At 34.5% G+C, this 19,691-nt stretch overlaps 1 protein-coding gene across 6 annotated transcripts in view; it reads right to left on the minus strand.

Moving 5' to 3' along the window:
* Positions 1-1,145: 1,145 nt before the first annotated feature.
* PAPOLA (poly(A) polymerase alpha) overlaps positions 1,146-19,691 on the minus strand; it is a 46,086-nt gene continuing 27,540 nt past the window's right edge. For 2 of the 6 annotated variants that reach the window (XM_080346199.1, XM_080346204.1), the window contains exons 13-22: positions 18,224-18,277; positions 17,361-17,480; positions 15,599-15,708; positions 12,679-12,800; positions 10,918-11,060; positions 9,489-9,589; positions 7,658-7,878; positions 7,185-7,274; positions 5,403-5,477; positions 1,146-3,324 (exon numbers count right to left, since the gene is read on the minus strand). In XM_080346199.1, the coding sequence (XP_080202325.1) occupies positions 3,229-3,324; positions 5,403-5,477; positions 7,185-7,274; positions 7,658-7,878; positions 9,489-9,589; positions 10,918-11,060; positions 12,679-12,800; positions 15,599-15,708; positions 17,361-17,480; positions 18,224-18,277 (1,132 nt within the window). In that variant the 3' untranslated portion in view covers positions 1,146-3,228. Of the gene's footprint in view, positions 3,325-5,142; positions 5,245-5,402; positions 5,478-7,184; positions 7,275-7,657; positions 7,879-9,488; positions 9,590-10,917; positions 11,061-12,678; positions 12,801-15,598; positions 15,709-17,360; positions 17,481-18,223; positions 18,278-19,691 lie in introns of those variants that run through there. The other 4 variants (XM_080346200.1, XM_080346202.1, XM_080346201.1 and 1 more) reach the window with 4 other exon arrangements.

The following is a 19,691-nucleotide window of genomic DNA, read 5'->3' on the forward strand; positions in this document are numbered from 1 at the left end:
CATGCACACATAATACCTACAGCAAGGAAGCACAACGTCAGCTAGAACTCATCAACTCAAATGTCTGATTCAAATCAGTATGTCTAAAGCCATCTGTTAGAATCATGGCTTATTAATGTTAATTATTTTGGCTACAACAGTAATTTTCAGCTTTTTGTTTGCAGATCCTAATGAGTCCATGAACTTACTTCTGGAGGTTTGTGGTGGCTAAATCGGAGAAACAAGTCTATTGAAGCCTATAGCCAGCAGATCGAGAAACACTGAACAGAAATTTGTGTATCTACTAGTAGATTTTTATTGGTCATAGAAAAGAAAAGAGGAATTAAAGTCATAAATAACATCAGCTGTGATGAAAGGGAGAGGGCATGGGCAGGATATAAAGATGATGAATCCATTCTAAACAAGACAAGCAATTGCGTGCTGTGAAAAATATATACAACACAAAGTTTTATTGTTTTAGGCAGGATAATTATAATATGAAGACCATAATCATCAGTGGTTTTAGCAGTTAAAGAAATTCAGTCAAAAGGAGGCTACTTAAAGTTACTCACATCAAGCATTTGGAGGACTGGGCTCATGCTGGTACAGAGATCAATTAAGTGATCCACAGCTACTTGTAATTTTTTACTTTTATTTCAAACCAAGCTTAAACTGTTTGACAAAAAGAGAAACAGTGCCATCTGCTGACATAAGAAATAGTCACTTGCAAGAAAGGCAAGTGTTAGATGCCAAAATTGTTACAGCTAATGTAAATGGAGTCCAAACTTCTAAAGAAAATAGTATACCCCAAAATTGTTTATGCACAGATTTCTTATATTTTTTGTCAGCTTTTAAGAATTTAAGCTTTTGAGGTGGACCCCTAGTCAGGAGACAAGGAACAGATGCTCTTAAAAATTGGGGTTTTTTTGGCAATAACTTCTGCCCACCCCCCAAGCGACTGCACAATGCACCTTTCCCTCTAACAGCCTAGAACTCAACATCTTGCCAATTGTTCCTTCCCCTTCCTGTACCTAATACCAGGCTTAGAGAACATTTAGGTATCATTTCCTTTAGGACATACTGTATTTTGTCTTAGCAGAAAATTTAAGAGCTAAATATGAATTGAGTAAAACAAACATTGTGAATTCAGAAAAATAAGACAACTATGGGATTGTGCTGTTTTTTATTGTGTTTTCAATGGAGAAATACATCATCTGTTTACAAAATAGCTCTTGAAAAATACAAGGAGTACAGATACTATAAAACAAAGCAAACTCCAGTCATGAGACACTACGTACATCATGCGAAAGCAACAGTCTGATCTCCAGGTTATGAAAACTAGAATTAAAAAGTCACTATACAGAAAGGTTCCAAGTTTCCAGCTTGGCAAAACTTGGGTGCAGTTACATGAAACGTTTAATAAAATGAAAAAGATTTTCTGATGTGTAAACAAAATGACAAGACTAAATTTGTGCCTGGCAATTTCAATCTAAACTCCATAGCTACACAAAATACACAGACACCTTGTACACTTCAACTGTTAATATAACCTTCTTTGGGGGGCAGACAACAGCAGGCTGCACAGGGCAAGGAAAAGAGAAATATTGTATACTAGACATCTTAGACAAATGGCAAAAAAAACCCTTCAGTTACTGCACAGCCTAAGTAAAAGAGAAGCTACACTCTGACTTTGGAGAATTAATTTAGAAGGATAAGGGCAAGAGTGTAAGTAATTTAATTTTAACATGAAAGATGCACATGTAATAGGATGGAGCACAACGGGAGAAGGGAGTTCATAAAACATGCTAATCAAAGTATGGGAAGTATGATTTGACATCCCACGTATCTCAGACTTAGGTAATAGTAACATGAAGTTTGTTATCTACATCTGGTATTACTGTTGGCATCCCTCACGTTCCTCAAATACTGCTGTTCTTTGCCATGAGAGATTCAGTTCTTTCAAAAGAAAAAGTTGTTACTTATCTTTTCTGATAGAACTACAAGAACAAAACATAGGAGTAAGAGAGCTTACTAGATGTCAAGTGCTTACTAGAAATATGATTTTTAAAAATTCAATGTTGTTCAGTATGTAAAACTATTTCCCACGAGCCATCCAAAAATAAAAAAGATTAAAATTCTTAGGGAAAAATATTTTTGCCTATTTAAAATTTGAAGCATTTTACTGCATACAGGACTTTTCTGGAGTGTACAAAAATGATCTTATATTTAGTGATTCAAAGGCCATCAAGACAGGTGTTGTATTTCACAGGCACGCAATATTTACTAAAACACTTTAGTCATGGGACAAAATTTTGAACTTGTGCCTACAGGCCACGAGCTATTATGATTAGGTAAGGGGCAGGGAGGAACCCAAAGGAGGATCTGGCTTGTTTTTCTTTTGTATAAGTAGCTATTGTCCTATATGGTGCATACAAGCTGCAAAAAAAAACAAAAATAAAAAAAAACAAACCCCCAACATTAAACACAACAGCTTTCCCCAAGAAATAAAGGGATCAAAAAGGGAATAAGGAGTTCGGTTAGCTCAAAGAAAAGTTTATTTGCTGTTTGACTGCTGATCTGTATGCACCTTAAAACAATCCTATAAATAAAAGCAGACCACATCTTAATCATGTCCCACCAACACTGAAACTTCCCAATTACTTCCTCAACATAAGTCTTATAACCTCAAGATTTGACGTTTCATTTTAAAGGCTTACTGCTGCTTGATGGCAGTTGAACTAGATATACTGCACACTTTGTTTTCTATGTATAGTATATCATAGAACATCATCCGATTTGCAGATTACTACTATTGAAGAAATTCTTCAATAAAATCAAAGTGTATCAGCTGAAGATCTAAAATTAGTCATACTTCAATTAAAAAAAAGTACATAAAAGTGCATTTAAGGGATTCTTATGCCAGTTTTATCTCAATTTTGAAACAATGAATCAAACAAATCAGAATGTCAAATATGGCTACAAATAGTGTTCATGTTTTTAAAGGCAGTAATCCTTCGAAATATTTAATGCAACTGTTGCTAACACATTAATTGTACTCCTGGCTTCACATACTAACCTGGACGTCCAACCAAGTGGTGATTTTAGCCCAGAAAGGGAAGTGCACAAAATATACCTAAATCCATTTGCGGTCATGTTCTAGTCTTGCACCCTTCGTTCTCCTTTTTTCTACCATTAGAAGACAACAGGTTGAATTGGCAGATACTGTTTATTGGACCCCTGAGGTTGTTTTTACCGGTTCAATCTCAATTTTATTGAATTCTTGATAACGGGAATAGGATTTGCAGGGAGAGCAGGGATATCTGAAAGGTCTGTACTGGGTGTTTTCTGAAAAGAAAAGAAGAAGTTTGGTTGTATTTTAACTTGGTAAATATCAAAATAAAAATATTGTAGTAATTGGCACTAACTTTAAAAACAAGATCTTTAGAGGAATTTTTAGGAATATAACAACATGAGGAAAATTACAAACTATGAATACAGAAGCAGATATTTCCTTTGCCTATACAGTCTCTTTCATAGTGTGCATTTCCTTTTTTGACAACTGCAAGAAATTAGGAAGTGCTGCAGATAAAGCTAAGCCTACTAATAACCTGCATTATAATAAAACATAATATCCACATAATAACAGTGCTTGATTGGTGACATCTACTATCTGACCTACATCTTCAGTATCTAAAAATTCCTTTGAACAATGCAGTCGTAAGCCTCATCCCTCAAACTTGAATAAAGAGAAACTGTCCCCAATGCAAAGTATGAGTCTTCGTATATTCACATTTCAGACTGTTTGAAAGCTCTTTACAGCCAAATTTCCAACATTTCATACTGGTTTAGATTTACATGGAAAAGATATGATGAACTCTATAACAGTCCTATATGACTGGGTTAAGAATTGCACCTTGAATATTATCTGAACATTTTCTCCCTTAAAAGACTTAACCCCATCCAGCAAACTTATATTTAAAGCCAAATAAAGGAAAACAAAGAAAAAGAAGCATTCTCAAGATTCAGTGTGATTGATCAATTCCTCACATGTTTAATAAGCCTCTATTGTTGGTGGTGTTTGTTTTTTTAAGTACGTTGTTGCTGGGGATTTTTTATTTTTTATTATTTTGAATTATTTCTCCTTCACTTCAGCAGATTGACAACCCAAATAATGTAGTTATTATGCACTGCTTCTCATAATTTATCATAAAATGTTTTCTGTCTCTTAAGTGTTTTTTTATTAAGAAGAAATTAATCGAGTTAACACTGATACAGTAGCAAAGCACAATGCAACAAGGACTCAGGGCAAAACAGCTTTGAGCTTCCAACTCCCCCTGCGCCCTGTAGCCCACTCTGGTTGTGCTGACCTGCAGTTTAACATGTTTCTATTTTATGCAATGTGAGCAGTGTTTTAAACAAAGCCAAGGGAATACTGAAAAATGACAGAAGAGGTCCACCATACTTGTAAAGTTTCTAGATTACCTTTGCTAGAGCAACAACTACTCCACTTGTGAAAGGTACAAAGCTTTATATAATCATACCTCAAAAACAGGCAAAATAAACTTGGTGTACTAAATGATCTAAAAATTTCCCTGAAGCTGTTACATGTTGCTCATGCAACATCTAGAATTTTTGCCAAACAACTTTGGTACCTTTATTCAGTACTGCTCATGTAGTTCAAAAAGTCCAATAACAAATATCATTAATATTATTACAATATATCTCAATTTTTAATCAATGTATTTACTACACATCATGAGTAAAGTGCATAAAATGCTTTGCAATAGTGAAACTTTAATCAGTAGAGCACTATGAGAAGCTTTAAAATGCTAGTAAAGACAAAGATGTGTTCTCTAAAACCTGTTACAATATTAGGAACAAAAATTCAAGAAAATGCCACAGAATTCTCAACTCAGTGCCTATTTTTCCAATGTTCCTTACACTTGGAATACCTGCAGTGAAGCAATACAGCTGGCTAATGAATTATAATATTACAATTTCTCTCTCTCTCATACCAAATATCAGAATCTGAAGTTACATTTCAGACATTCTCAACCTCTACCAAGATATCTTTGAGAAGCAGCTATTTAAGCATTTGTTTCCTTGTTAGAAAGGATTATTCTGTGATGTGCAAAGCACAAAGGAATAAACTGAGCCCCTTACTTTGAAGGCACAATTCAGAAGAGCGAATCCAGCTTCGGTCAGTTTGTATGGCAAGCCATACATGTTTAGCTACAATGCACATTCAATAAGATCAATGACCATCTAAAACACAAAAATTATGACAGTAACAAACAGCTTTCCATACAATGGATTTGTATTAAAAATTATACATTTGTTTTTAAAATCTGGACTCATTTCAATGTTTTCACTACAGATTAGCACAGACACACAGAGTGAGGTGTTGTTTTTGAAAACAGTACCTGAGGAGCTTGCAGAGAAGTTGTCTGAAGAGTTTCTGTTTGAGAATTAACATTCACTTCTGTCTCAAGTTGCTCCTAAAAAAAAAAGGCATCACCACAGTTACACCACTTCCAATTATAAAACCTATTTATAAAAACCCCAGTAACCAGAATGCCTTAAGTTGTGCATATACAGCAAAACAAAAAAGGCAAGTATCGACAGGTGCTGCATTAATACCCATGCTTTTATAATACGGAAATCACCACACTAGAAGATGTTTTACTGATTAGGAATCTGACATCAACGCAAGCCACATAATTTCTCAGTTGCCACTTGTTTAACCACTTAATGCCTTTTAAACAGAATCCTATAGGAAAACATTAAGTGTCATTCAATTCATTAAAGACAGAAGTGTAGTAATATCAGGGAAGACCATGTGAAAAGCTACTGAACTTGTTACAAATTCAACTGCTTTTCCAATCCTTTCAGCATTCTGCCAAAAAAGATTTCCTGCTACTTTAATGGGTTGAATCAGCTTTCTGGGTGAAGAGATGAATGTCAGAACCAGTTTTTCAGGTAAAACAGTTGGACTGCATGGCTAAATCAGGACAGTAGCACACTCTCATTTTAATGTAAGCAAGCTGTTAGTTAAAATTGTACCATAGTCTAACAAAAAAGCATACATTTCAATGGAGAAAAACCTATGTTTATGTTAATTAAAGAATTTCATTTCACTATTTCCTTCTATGCATATTAAGGACATGAGATTTAAGTGAGACTGACAAGAAAAGCTAATAGGATTACCTATGTCATTTATGATGATCTGAATCAAGAGGATCTATTTTCAATGTTAGAATTAAATGCTTACGTGCATTTCTGCCTTCACCTGTCTAGAGTTCGAAGAGATTTCAAGGCAACTACATAACAAGATACCATTCCTCACTTCAGGGTGTGGAAACTATAAACCAAAGAACTTAAATACTTTATAGGTATTTAAATTTCTAGGCATATTTTCCAGAGTATTCCAAAGACAAGAGAACGTGCCCTATGAAGTTGTATACACCGAAGTGGAGAGCTGCTATCATGAGGCTAAAGGGTGACTGTCACCAACCAATATGCAGAAAAATTGTCTGCTGAATTACAAAATACTGAAGGAGCATGCTTGAATCTCTGGAAGTCCTCAAAGTGTATGCTGTCACTTCATAAAATAGTTTTACTATCCATAAATGCCTATTTACCACCATTTGAAACTTATTTTTAATTCTAAAGAGTGAACAAGGTAGAACCTGGCTCTGGGATTCTCAGTCCAGCTTGCAAAAATCCCAATGGAATACAGAGAACAACTGTTCTTTAAGTAACACATGACAAGTTTGGGTTGCAGGCAAAAGCAAAGCATACAGACATACACATGACCCAACAAATTTAAATATAAATATCATTCATTTTTTCACTATGCATATTAATGTGTGAATGACCAGTAAAGATACCACTGTTCTATGTGACCATGGACTCAGGCTCAGGTTAGTCTGGCAGCAGGTAATAATACTGCAATTTATTCAGATTGACGTAGACATTGAAAAATAACATATCATTTTGATATATTTACTGGAGAGTCTATACTACATCTACTATATAGTCCATATATCTGCTATATGTATCTACTACATATATAGTACTATATATCTACTATATTGTCTACTATATCTATATCCTCTTAGTCATTCCTAGAGGGAAACACAGGCATTTCACAAGAAAGAGTCCTGATTAATATATACAAAGTTCTATGATCTAGGCATACATACCTTAGTTTCCATTTTTTCATGCTCATTCAAATCTATACAGCTAGTATCTTCACTTATTTCATCCTGCTGAAATGCAAACAAAACCAGAAACTATTAAGAGAAAAAAAATTTAAAAAACAAACTTCAAAAAATAAGCAAGAAAATAAGGTCATAAAAAACACTTTATGGCAGAATCAGTTGTGAGACTTAACATAATACTCTAACAAAAAATTGCTTTTAAGAATAGAAAATTTAGAATCTAAACATTTGTGCTTAACACAGTACAGATGAGTATCAGCATAATAAAAAAAAAAAAAAAAAATCACTAACACAAGCAAGTCAAACACATAAAGCAGCAAGGCAATCAGAGTAGGAAATATACACCCCATTCAACAAAATATTTGAAACCTGGAATATGAGAATCAGCACTCTGTCTGAAATTACTATTCCAAGTTTTGGACATTCCTATGGTATGAACTCAAAATCTCAAATACCTCTTCAATTTTCATTTTCTTGGGAGACTCTTCTTTATGTGGAGAAGATGTCCTTTTCACTGCTGTGACAGGGCTAGGCATTTTTGTTGCAACATTTCCTGAAGTTCTTGGTGATGGATTTAATAGATATGCTGAGGAAACAATTCTAGAGATGGTAGGCTTTGGTGGTGGAGAAATGGCTGGTTGTGTGGCAGTTTGAGGAATGCTTTCATTTGAAGTACCTATGGATAAATAATTTAAAAAGCGTCAACAAGACGATTTTCAACACAACCATTTCAGTTCAATCACTGCTATTTTTGGTCTCTATGCAAAACCACTGTTATCAAGTAGGCATCAAGGAAGTGGTACAGTTAGTGCTAGTGTCCGTGGTACAAGCATCCCTTTTGAAATAGCAGATGGGCATCCACGGCACAGTTCCCTTTCAAGCTCATTCTGAGAGCAAATTCCTGCAGCAGACAGTCATGTCAGTGACACTATGCTTTGTCTAATCAACCTGCTTAACAGCAGCGTATACTAGCCCAGATCTTTGTGCTTAAATAGTTATATTATTCTTGATATCCAAAGTCCTACTGTTTCTGTACTCTGATATACATATGCAGTGTCAAAGACTGCCTTAAATCAAATCCAAGAGTGATTTAATACTCCCTTTGTCATTCAGACGTTTGTTGTTTCTCACTCAAAAATGAAGTTTGATGACAGATATGAAGCTATCACAGAACATCAGCCAAAGATCTGACATTCCATATATCCTTTGAAAAATGCTCCATATGACAAAGCTCCACCTCATCAATTGCCTACCTCAAACCAATAAGCACACATAGGGAGATGCCCCAGGAAGATCCTAAGGAAACTTCTATTTTAATAATATTAAGGACATTTTAATTATATTAAGGAATTTTTATATTAAGGAAATTATATTAAGGACAATTTTCATTAACTGTCAGGTGAGTACTTTTGATTAACTAAAATACAAGAATGAAGAACTCCTGATATTCTTCCACATCCAAGAAACAGTCTTGCCATTTAAGCTCCATTTAGTGCTCATGGACAAACTTACGCACATCGATGCGCCTATGACTTATGACAAAATAAAAAAAAAAAAAAAAATCAGAACAGCAGGACTCTGTTGTCCTACATGTCTGAGTGAATTAAGAGAGATCTCACATTCCAAGCCTAACCACTCAGTCCTCTCTCCCATCTGTTTCTCACTTGCTGCTTAAATGCAGCTGAAGTTCCATCAAAAAAGAAGAGCACCTGAGCCTAAGTGAACGTTTTTACCAGATGCCTTTGTTCTTAAAAATTGACTTCTTAAATGTATTAAGTAAAGAATACTTTTTCTTGGAGAAACCATGGAGGATGAAGTGGGACATATTTGAAAAGACATCAGTAAACAGCACATATTCTGCTTATATCCAAGGCTTTTTTATTCTCATAATCAATTTCGTGAAGCACAAGGAGAAGTAGCGTGGAAGCACAAATCACAGACAGTACAGAACCACCTCTTGGGTTTCACTACAAAATGGATTAAAAAAAAATATAAAAATCGCTCTTCCAGCTTTAGATAGTTTTTCCTCCTTTGATCAACTGAACTACAGACCTGCATCAGATCATCAGAAAGGGATTGCTGTTGTGAATGGCAAATATAAATCCCTAAGAACAAAAGAATAAACAAACATTGTAGCCCAAAATATTCCACCATGATTTCCTCAGTCCTAAAATTATTTAAATTTGTACATCAAGGAGAGCATGTGTTAAATAAAGACTTAAGTAAACTTGTTTTACAAACATCACAGTAATGAATAGAAACAATATACTATGCAATTTTTCTTACCCCCTGAGCTTTCACTGGAATTTATTTGTGGCACAGTGACTTCAGAAGCCTGTATGTTGGTCACAGATGCTGCAGTTACAGCTGGCGCAGGACTGCTTCTGCTAAAAAGAGAAAAACGACAAAATGCTGAACCTTAGTAAAGCTACGGTGCTCTGTGATCTGCCTTTCTTCACATCATATCATAGTCACCAGGATTTTACCTACATTACAGAACAGAACTTGTAATACTATGTCACAGTAGAAAGACAGAAATGAGCATTGGCAATCTACTATCAAACTTGAGCAATGGCAGCTGTTTCAAATATTTAATCTGGATCTCTTCAAAGACAGTTTTTCAGACTAGTAAAACGATGCATTAAACAAAGTCAAAAGTTAAGGCAATGTCTACCCAAATAAGGTGCAAGAGAAAACAGAGCATCTATTTTCCTGAAGGATGGAACAAAATCGGCATAGCAGGACAAGAATAGAAAGTTTGTTTTTCATCTACACACAACCATTATGACTTATGATTTCAGTCTCGAATTCCCAAGGAAAGGCCCTAGGATTCACATGAAAAAAAAAAAAACTTTTTTCCATTTTCAAGAAATAGGGAAGTAACAAGTGCCTAAAAACAACACAAGACCATTTCCACTTCAAGTGTGATATTCCTAGATATCACAAACTCGTTTTAAAAGCATGGCCAGTGGCATCAACTATTGGAAATCACCAAAGACAACTTAACTAAATGAGCATTTGAAAAAAGGAATAAGTTCACTGAAGTTTTCTATTCTACACAGCTTCCTATAATACACATCTAGTACCACACAATTGTAGGAGAATGATGTTAACTTCTCTGTGTATCAAATAGACAAACACAAGACTCTTGAAAGAAGAGACTGTAGAATCCTGTTTGCTTGGGCAAACTGAAGTTTACATAGGAAAAGAATACAGCAAGTTAGGATCAAGATAAACATTAACATGTTTACTTTGAAAGTACAACAGAATATATGATATGTATTCAAATGAAGCTTAGGAACATCTGTAATAGCAGTAGCACTACTGGTTTCTTAGACAGAAAGCCTAAACTTCTCTACTGTCCTAGATTTCAATCCAAAACTCATGTAACTTCCTGACTCTCAGACATCAACTTCCTGCTCAATACCTCTCACAACCTCCTGCTACAACACCCCCAAGTTCTTATATCACCTTGTTCTTCCAGGCGTCTTTACCTAACCTTTTAACTCCTCATCTAAAGCCCAATGCCAGGTTCCCTATCCCCCAGATTTAGCCCTGCTCTAGTGCTCAAACTGGAAATACAAATGTCTGCAAGCACCATTTTGGAACATTCACATCTTGATAACTGTGGTGTTTGACACATGCAGCATTTGCTATGCTTTTAGTACTAGTAGTTCAGGAACAGAAAGCAGCAACAAGACAAAGTCTTCATTACCCCTGAGAACTTCCAGAACTGTTCAATGGACTCGTCTTCATAGCACTAGTAGGCGAAGGCACAGACGTGCTGTTATCACTGTCCATAGACAAGTCTAGACTGCTGTCATTCAGAGCTGCCAACCTGATCCCTTCTGTCGAATGCTGCAATCCACAAAAGAAAACATATTAGTCTTAAAAAGGGCTTAGAAAACATCGTAGAACTCAATGTAATATTTCAGTTATGCAAAGTGTTAGCTGTTACATCTGTGAGGAAACGAGAAACAAGAGGTGATTTAAAAGTAATGAGCTTCTACCATAAACTAAGCATGTATGCATGCCATGTATGCATGCCTTAAATGCAGGTAAATTAAGTACATTTTTAGAAATCAAAAGCAGGAGCATTTGAAAAACACAAAATGTAAACAGAAAATTTTCAAATTCTTTTGCATGCCAATAATCCACTACCCTGTCACTACTAGCATTTATGTTTTCACATGCACAATTCAGGTACAGATCTGTCTAAACCAGTGGTGTTCAAAAACAACATAAACTGGTTTTATATTTAGTGACTGTATTTTCAGCTTTATTTCATTTTTTAAAATGTTTTGTTGGTTTATAGACACTAGTTTAATTAGCTTCAAAGTAACACAAATGTACACCAAACTCACAATTAATACAAAGACCTTAGAGAACGATTTGAATTTAAGACAGTGACTGGAGAAGAAAAACCCTCCTATGACACAGTACTACTTAAAGAGATACATTACTTAATATTTACATTGCCCTCTGAAATGTATTATAAACAGATTTATACTTCATTTCAATACAAGATTTCCTATTTCTTAAAAAAGCAGTTAATATAAAACAGCTATAGTAATAACGCATATTATTCAGATACACCTAAAACACAGTATGTAACAGTGCTTTAGGTATTCACAAAAACAGGCAAACCTGTACTGCTCTGAAAATAAGCTAGCACTAAGAAGCAGAAATTCTGAAATGCAGGCTAAATTGTTAAATTCAGTAGTCAACCCTCCTCTTTCTGCCTTCATTGAAAGTAAATAACATTTAACACAATAGCCTAATTAAAAATTGTGCTACCATTCTCATGTATGATCCCACAGGTAAACTAGATATTGAGGGAGAAAATAGCCTTGGGTAAGCAATGGGCAATTTTCTAATGTTAAAACTGTCATTTAAATTCCTTCATTAGAAGAGTATACAACACTTCTCTTCAGACTATTCTCAAAGTATTCAGCCTCAGTTGCAGCAACACACTCATACTTGATACAAAAGGCAGCAACAAGTTCAACATTCTACATTGCTTCTATTTGATGACTTGCAATTTTACATTTAGGAGACTTATATGAACATCTAAGTAATAATTTAAGAAGAAAAAGCTGGAGACAGCAAGTATTGCTTGACTGTTCTATCGGTATTGTTACATATGTTTCCTTTAGGTGACCTGCATGCTAAAATAGCAACAGAGCTTTAAAACATTATTATTACACTGTTTTAACTATGTTTAATTTAGGAAGGCCAAGAAAACGTATTTCAGCCAGACCTGAAGATACTAGCTATGTTTTTGATGTTCTGGGAAATGTAGTATTATATTTAGTGCATCTAGTAACACTGCTACAGTCAAATTAGATCACATTGCTTATACAGGTAAAATGAAGCTTTCAACATGTGATTTTAGTTCTTTGATTAGTAAACCTAGAAAGCTGAAGAATTTTTTCTTAATAGTATCTTTATTTTTTCAAGTATTTGTCAAGTTTACCTTTTTCTTTTTCTGAAGCACGTGACTAGGTAGCAGTTGGTGAAGTTGCTTACGTTTCACATGCCTTGCAGCAATCTTCATATCCATCTCAAACATCTTGCTGTTTATTGCTTGCCTATAAACTACACAATTAAAGTAACATTAAGACATATCAATGCATTTTGCAAAGTCCACTTAACTTGCCCAGGCAAAGCAATTAGTGTCTCTGAACACTTATTACTCTCAAGGACAAGCATAGAATTTTCCTTGTTCTGGAGGAAAAAAGTGAACTGCCTACTATGCCAGCACTTTGTATAGTACAAACACCGAAACATTGTTTTGGAAATATGTGACCTATTTTCCAAGAAAAATATTTTGCAAGCATGCAGTTCTCTAAACTATATTGTTAACAAGTTTCACACAGTAACAGCTCTCAATTTAATTCTTCATCTCAAAGGGACTAAATACGGAAATAAGTTTTTCTTCGTAAGAATTAAAATATTTACGTGAGACTATTTTCTTCAAATTTGATGCAACTTTTATTTCTGCAGCTCCTATAACAAACAGATTTCTAATTCAGGAACTGAATGCTTGTGTGCCAGCTAATATATTTCATATTATTCTGGCAACTCAGATACAAAAGTGATTTATGTTGTTGTTCCTCCTGCTGTGTTTTGGGTAATTTTTGGTTGGTTTACTTTAGTTTTGGGGGTGGTTTTTGTTGTTGTTTTTGGTTGGTTGTGGGGTTTTTTTTGGTTTGTGGGTGGTTTTTTCGCCCCCTTTTGTTTTTAATTACGTCTACTATAACGAGCTATTTCTCTTCATGTGAGATTTCCAGCAAATCGATATGGTGCTATTAAAGGAACTACGCTATAACACAACATTTTGTGTTCAAGTAAACCCAGGTAAAAATTAAAAATGTGTTGTTCTTTCATGCTGACTTTATACCTATATAATGTTGAACAAAGCTGTGGCAGACATACGAATGAAAAAATTGTCCTGTAGAACTTAAACACAAGAACTTAAGAGGTATCTCCCTTACTCACTATCTATTCTACAAACGTTAAGGAATCTCACTGAATAGGGTCTGAACGTGTAATTAAAGAGCTGTTATGAGACAGACACACAAACATCTCAATGAATACTGCCTATTAAAGAGCCTGCCACACTAATTCTTGGTATCGAACGAGGTCATAAAACCCGTACACAAGGATTATACAAGTTACTGTTAAGATAGGGATACATTCAGGGATGCCAGACATTGTAAAGCATTCCATATTCCTGACATTAGGTCTTACTGAAGTTTCAACACAAGGAAAAATCTAGCTCACTCTTTCTCTCCCTGCTCCCACTAAAAAGCAAGCTATTCTTTAATTTCATTCTTGAAAATGCTTCAGCAGTTCTGATAAAATCTTAGCATCTCTTCCAAAAGACAGGGTAAACAGAAGTTTTGGGGATGAATTAAAAACAACTAATTTCACATTAATTTGAGAGAACAAAGAAACTGACAGTACACAGTTTGCTAGTTGGTTACCTTTGGAAGTGTATTTACAAATTGAACATAAAACTATGCGTAACAGTCTACAATGATTCTGATAAAATGCTACTTCATATATTTAGACTAATTTCAGATTTGCATGTAGTGCAAACGAAACAGATTTACATAATAAGTGCAAGTTTTAGTATTTTTATACCAAAAATCTGACAAGTACAGTATTGAAATATCTGTTTATAAACAATAAAAGACCTGAGAAACTAATTCATTGATTTCTTTGCTCCTTCAAAACAGCAGGCAAGCTATTATGCCTTTTCTAAACTCCCTAAAATTACGATGATGAGTCTATAGTTTTACCCTCCAACACCTAAAATCAAATGGAGTATTTCACCTCTCCTAAGAAAATAAAAATCCCTTTAACTGGAAAAGGAAGATATATATATATATATATATATATACACATACACACACAGTTCATTTGATAATGAACTTTCAAATTTTGGCATGATTTACTTACACACACACATATATATATGCTTATATTCACTTATACACTCACATGGGGCAGAGTGGGTGGAGAGGGATTCAGGTGTACAATTTCCTTGCTTCCAGTCTTACCAAGTTTTAGAAACCCAGAGAGTAGGGTTGCATTAGGTAGCACTTGAATCTGCTTTTTAACACTGTAAATATGTAACGCTTGAGCCTTAACCCTCACTTTGTTGTTGTTGTTGTTTTTTTTGTTTGTGTTTTTGTTTGTTCGGGTTTTGCTTGCTTATTTTTAAAAAAGCAAGTTTATTAGAAAAGTCTGTCAAAGTTATTATTCTTTTCTTAGTCTCTGGAGAGTTTCTTCGTTTTCTGGAGAGTCACACTCCACTGTCATCAATTGTTTGCTAACAAATTTCCCATGCATGTTCTAAATTATTTTCATATAGCAAAAAAGAAACATAGCTTACTTGCACTGACTGTTGGACATGACAGTACCTTACTAGCATGAAATGCCATGGAATAAAAGGCATCTTGTTCTAGAGTCTACCAGATACTGAGCTTTAATCCACTGACAAATTCTGTTTCACCAAATAATAAAAATATTTAAACTATACACATTGTCAAAATGGGGTTAGGCTAGGCAGTTTGCATACGATAAGCCATTTATCTGTTTATTAAATATCACAATATAATGTAACATTTTTAGTGAGATCAGAAATTTGTGTGCGTCACTTTAGTCAGTTGTAATTAAAAAAAAATGAAAATAATTACACTTAAGTGTCTAGAAGCATTAAAACTTATTAAAATGGTAATTCATTAAATAACACCCTAATCCTTACCTGAACTCCTTTTACCTTATGTCTAGATACAAGTCTACTACTGAAACAGACTACTTTTTGAACAAAGACAGTAACTTTAACAAGTTTATTAATACCAGAACATCTAGAAAGTAAAACTCACCTGTGTCTGTAAAAGACTGAATGTCGTAGGTAAGATCAACACTTAAATTTTCAGAATTTTCTGTTTTCTTAAACACCAACCCAATCACCCACATTGTACGGTATTCTTCCCTGGAAAATTTTATATAAAATAGTCATATAATACTGACAGAAGAATTGAATAATTTAGTAAGGTATCTGCTGCAATAGACAACAGTTGTATGTTTTAGCTCCACTGGCTATAGGAAGGCAAAAAACAAGGCTGACTTAAAGATATTTCCATTTCATTTGCAGTAAAAAAAATAAGTCATAAAACACTGACACGTCTATTTCCAGCAAACTCAATGAACTAAGATCATCAATAGACTACGTCATTCAACTGTGCTTCTGTATAGACTCTCCCATTTTCAGGAGTTACAACTAGCCATCGCACCTGTAAAGGAAATAGATTTGCAAGGATATGAGGTTTTCAGCACCTGACACTGAAAGTAATTACAGAATCTATTCTCTGACTAAACTACTTCCATTTTGCCAACTAAACTTGTCTTCAACTCTCAAATTTCTCAGCTGTAACTGACCACAAAGTACAGTTTTCAGGTAATAAGAGCCTCCCTTTGGCAGCTCACCACCACACAGTATAATGGAAGACGAATTATTATATTCTATGACAGAATATAGTGTAACACTTCTACAGCAGCTCAAGACATTATTCCATGTTTTAATTCAAACGTCTTTTCCCTGTACGACTACTTCAGAACAACACTGTTTTCCAATCAATCAATGAACAGATTTAGGCAGGCAGGTGAAAGAACATTGCTTACATGGGGAAAATGACCTTTCCTAAAAGCACTGCCCACATCAGATCCCCTGAAATAAGAGCTAAGCGAAGCGTGTGATCATGCAGGCACTTGTAGCTGTATTTACCCACTGAAATGATCCCGAAGAGTTACTGCCTGCTTTTGTCCAATTTCACTTGAAACATGCAGGTAATTTATGTACGTAACTTAAAAAAAAAAAAAAAAAAGTAGCACCATACTGTCACTCGAAGCAGTTGCTATCTGGAAAAAGCTGTGTGGAAGGTAAACATGCTTTTCACATACCTCCAGTAAACACAAATTTGTCGCCTGTGCTTACAATTAACACAAAAATATGATTCCTTACAAGTTAATTACAACACTATCTAGAAATAAAATAAAGTCTTAGAGAGTTTTTGGCCCACATACCTACAATCAATCCTTAGAGTGAGGAAGAAAGGAGTGGTGGGGGCGAGAGGAGGCAGTTGAAAAAATATAATCCTAAAAATATAATCCTAAAAATATAATCCTAAACAATTTGAAGTACTACGAATCTCAACCGCTGTATCTAGTAACATTATTAAATGTAGTCATTCGAGATTTCAGGTCTAATGTGCCCCATGTTCTACCCAATTCTCTGTGTTGTCTCATAATGAAAACGGTCTTACCAACCAATGTTAGTTGCTCAAACAGCAGCTACCTAGCAGTAGCTAACATGAATCATTGGCAAGAAATTATGCAAAGCTATTAGCAAAAATATACCCTTTCCTTAAAGTTATTTTCTGGCTTAGCAACATTCTTATACAGAATGAAGAATATCTAATTTTACAAATAGTATGTGGGAAGAGCTTAAAACTGTTTGCCTTTAGATGCTGTCATCAAAAATTAATCCATTTAAGATTATATAAAAATGTTATTTTATTTATTAATGAATTGGTGTTCTAGCTAAGTTAGTTCCTCAGCATTACATGCAAAAATGGATTTGCTTACTTGTCAGGATTCTCCTTGGGTGCTGGGAATGACTGCGGATTCACATGAGCCAGTGTAATGAATTCATTCTTCTCCAGGTTTCCAACTAGAATACGGATTTTTGATTCCACCAAGCCCACCCTGCATAGATGTCACTTATTAGCAAGTTCTCATTCACAGGAAATAAAAGAAGTATCTAACTTCGTATAAGGAGGATTTATCCTGATGTATGAACATCTGAGACTACAAATGAACTACTGTACTACACGTGACACAGTAATTCCAATCAATAAATTAAGTGAATGTGTTTCAAAAACTAATACAAGGGAAAGTTCAGAAAGCCCTGAAGCTCTCAATATGGCCTCATTTTACAAATGGGATTAAATAGCAAGACATTACACATCAGTAAAGGGCAGTCACCAAGACACTTCTATATATTTCTCCAATATTCTTTTGGCATCAGATCATTAATTTTAAAGACTAAGAAATTCCCAATACCTGACAATATCATAACTTTTTTAAGAAAAGAGAGCAGAAACAAGAGGTATTTTTGTTTTCACAAATAGTATGTACAGAGATTGAAAACATACCTCCTCATACTACTTATTTTAAAAGTGTAACAGGCTTAAGAAAATAAACTTTGTAAAGTGATCCTGACAGTGCTGTAAGGAAGCAAAATTCAAGCGACAGCCTTCACTCCCTCATTATTTATTTTTACTGTTTTTCAGAAGCACACCATCTTCATTTATTTCATTTTGAAACACTGAAGCTCCACTTTGTTGCATTTAAAAGTACACTAGATATTTCCTTGCATCCAAGGTTGACAAGTTTTTTGCTGTTCAGTGTTTTTTGTTTTTCTTTTAAATAGCAAGCATTATACTCACCATTCTAGTCGCTGTTTTTCTGTCGGTGCGCTTGCTAGAAGTACAATATAATGCCTTTGGAGATAAAGACAATATGCTATTCTATTTATAATTCTAACACTAGACATTCAAACCTTAATATTAACACTTAGCAGTATGTTCTACATTGCAAATTATTGATTATAAGCTTAAGTATATATCCTACAATAAACTTAAGCATTGTTAAGTAGACAAAGAGGCTATATCCCCCAAGCATGTGACTAATGGACTTCCCAAAACATTTCAGATCTTAGGGACATTTGCAACATTTTAATATCAATAACCTTAATAAAAAGCTAGGAACATAGTACTAGTTGAGAAACAGTACAGAAATTTCAGTACTTAATGAGATCAGGGATATAGCTGATTACTAAAGATTCCTTGCAAGTAAAAACAGTTGTACACAACCATCCACAGGTATGTCAGTAGCCTTCATTGCAACATTATTTTTGAACAGGTACAAGAGTGGTTAGCATACATTCGTTTATTCCAAGTCAAAAATAACACTATCAAGTGTGGTTTAAAAAAAATATATATCTGCATTTTAGAATTATCTGAAGACATTTATCTGAAATTCCACAAGGAATGTTTCCTCTCATGATAACACTTAAGCTCTCAATTATATTCTGGGATAATCAGTGCATACCCACTGTAAGTAAATTCCAAACAGTATACAAAGCACGAATGGTATTTTAAACAAAGAAGCCCAAGGACAGTGGAACAGGCAATTACTTTTAACTTAAGTTCATAATGAGGGAGATGAGGGAACCTTTCATTTTTACAGTCAGATTTTTCAGAAGTTTCCTGGGAAGTTTATTTTAACATCCTAAACCATCCAATTTGGCATTACTCTATACTGATACGGTATAGTTAGGTATCTTCAGAGAAGGATTTAAAGAACAGTGGTAACACGAGGGACTGGACCCTGGTACAATATAATATACCTCATGAAAGGAATGCATAGTCAATGATGGGAAAAACCGTGGTGCAAAAAGAGTTCTCTGATGCTGTAGGCCTTCAAATCATATCAGTAAATCAGAATCAACAGATCAAATCAGTAACTATATGTTTCTGCACTTATTTTTAGGTGGCAACAGAAAAAAACTTGCTAAACGCTACTAAAATTCAGTCAGAGAATGTCAATGAAATAAAAGGACTGGATAAGAGAGGTCTGGAGAAACTTCTTCCCCCTCCTGAATAGAGCATTTTATCTACCGATTTTTTGCATTTTGCGATATTAGCTGCTTCATAGAAAAACGTTAAGAAATTTTTCCTGTTATCTTATTTAAATCTTCATTTTAGTTATAGGATACTACAACTCAATCACTTATATTCCTAAAATTTCTGAATTATTGCTTCGGAAAAAAAAAGAAAAAAATAGAAGCGTAAATAGACTTTTTTTCCAGAAAATTAAATATCTCTGGGAACATACATCCTGTCAGCTCAAGTG

Source organism: Nesoenas mayeri, assembly GCF_963082525.1.
Source record: "Nesoenas mayeri genome assembly, chromosome: 5".
Classification (NCBI taxonomy): domain Eukaryota; kingdom Metazoa; phylum Chordata; class Aves; order Columbiformes; family Columbidae; genus Nesoenas; species Nesoenas mayeri.